Genomic DNA, 822 nt, shown 5'->3' with positions numbered 1-822 from the left:
CGCGTGGCCTCTGTGGGCGCCGCCGACCCTCGGCGCCGCGTGTCTCCTAGGGCAGGAGCGTCATCAGCGGGGGTCTGGACGCCTTGGAATTCATCGGGAAGAAGACGATGGACGTCATAGCGGAAGGGGACCCCGGCTTTAAGAGAACCAAGGGCCTCATGTACCGGGGCGCCACGCTCTCTCAGGTGCCGCTGGTCTTGCCTGGTTCTGTCGCGCCTCTGGTAGCTGGGAGCCCTGTGCCTTTCCCTTGAGGAGTTTTCAGCGGCTGTGCCGCTGAGCGCTTGCCAGAGGGCGGCTGCCCGGCCCGGTTTCCCTCGCCTCTCGCGGCACCTCCTGCCCACTGCTGGCAGGTGCCGAGGCCGTTGCGCGTTAGGTGGGCAGTGAGACGCCGGGGCCTCGGCTCAGTCCCTGCGAGTGGGAGCCGCCCGCGTGCCGCCATTCTCCTGCGGCTCCTGAGCCGTCAGACGAGCCGCAGCCAGGCAGGGGGGCGTGCTGGGCCGCCGCCCGCCGCCCTCTGGGCCCGCCGCCCGCCCTGGGCCGCCTCGCCGCGTGCGACGCCTCTGTCTCTTCTCCAGGTGTTACGGGAGGCGAAGGAGAAAGAGGAGCTGTCGATGTCCGGCGCGGTTGCCGTGGAGACGGACAGGAAGCCGCACTACGGGCTACTCTTCGACGAATTTCAAGGCCTCTCGCACCTGGAAGCGCTGGAGATGCTCTCGCGAGAGAGCGAAGTGAAGGTACCGCCGCGAGGGTCTCCGGACAGGCCGGGGCGGGCTGCGGCTTCTGTGCTCCGCGCGGCCGGGGCGTCTCTGCGGGCCGAGAGCC

The 822-nt window shown here is 69.8% G+C and overlaps 1 protein-coding gene across 1 annotated transcript in view; it reads left to right on the top strand.

Annotated features, from left to right (window-relative positions):
• FAM114A2 (family with sequence similarity 114, member A2) overlaps positions 1–822 on the top strand; it is a 5,998-nt gene that overhangs the window by 2,280 nt on the left and 2,896 nt on the right. The window contains exons 2-3 of the mRNA XM_012729990.1: positions 56–185; positions 576–819. Coding sequence (XP_012585444.1) covers positions 56–185; positions 576–819 — 374 coding nt within the window. The remainder of the gene's footprint in view (positions 1–55; positions 186–575; positions 820–822) is intronic.

The sequence above is a fragment of the Condylura cristata genome, unplaced genomic scaffold (assembly GCF_000260355.1).
Source record: "Condylura cristata isolate star-nosed mole 26May11 unplaced genomic scaffold, ConCri1.0 scaffold00026, whole genome shotgun sequence".
NCBI classification, from domain to species: domain Eukaryota; kingdom Metazoa; phylum Chordata; class Mammalia; order Eulipotyphla; family Talpidae; genus Condylura; species Condylura cristata.
The sequence above is the reverse complement of the archived record's forward strand: the minus strand, read 5'-3'. Positions and strand labels throughout refer to the sequence as shown.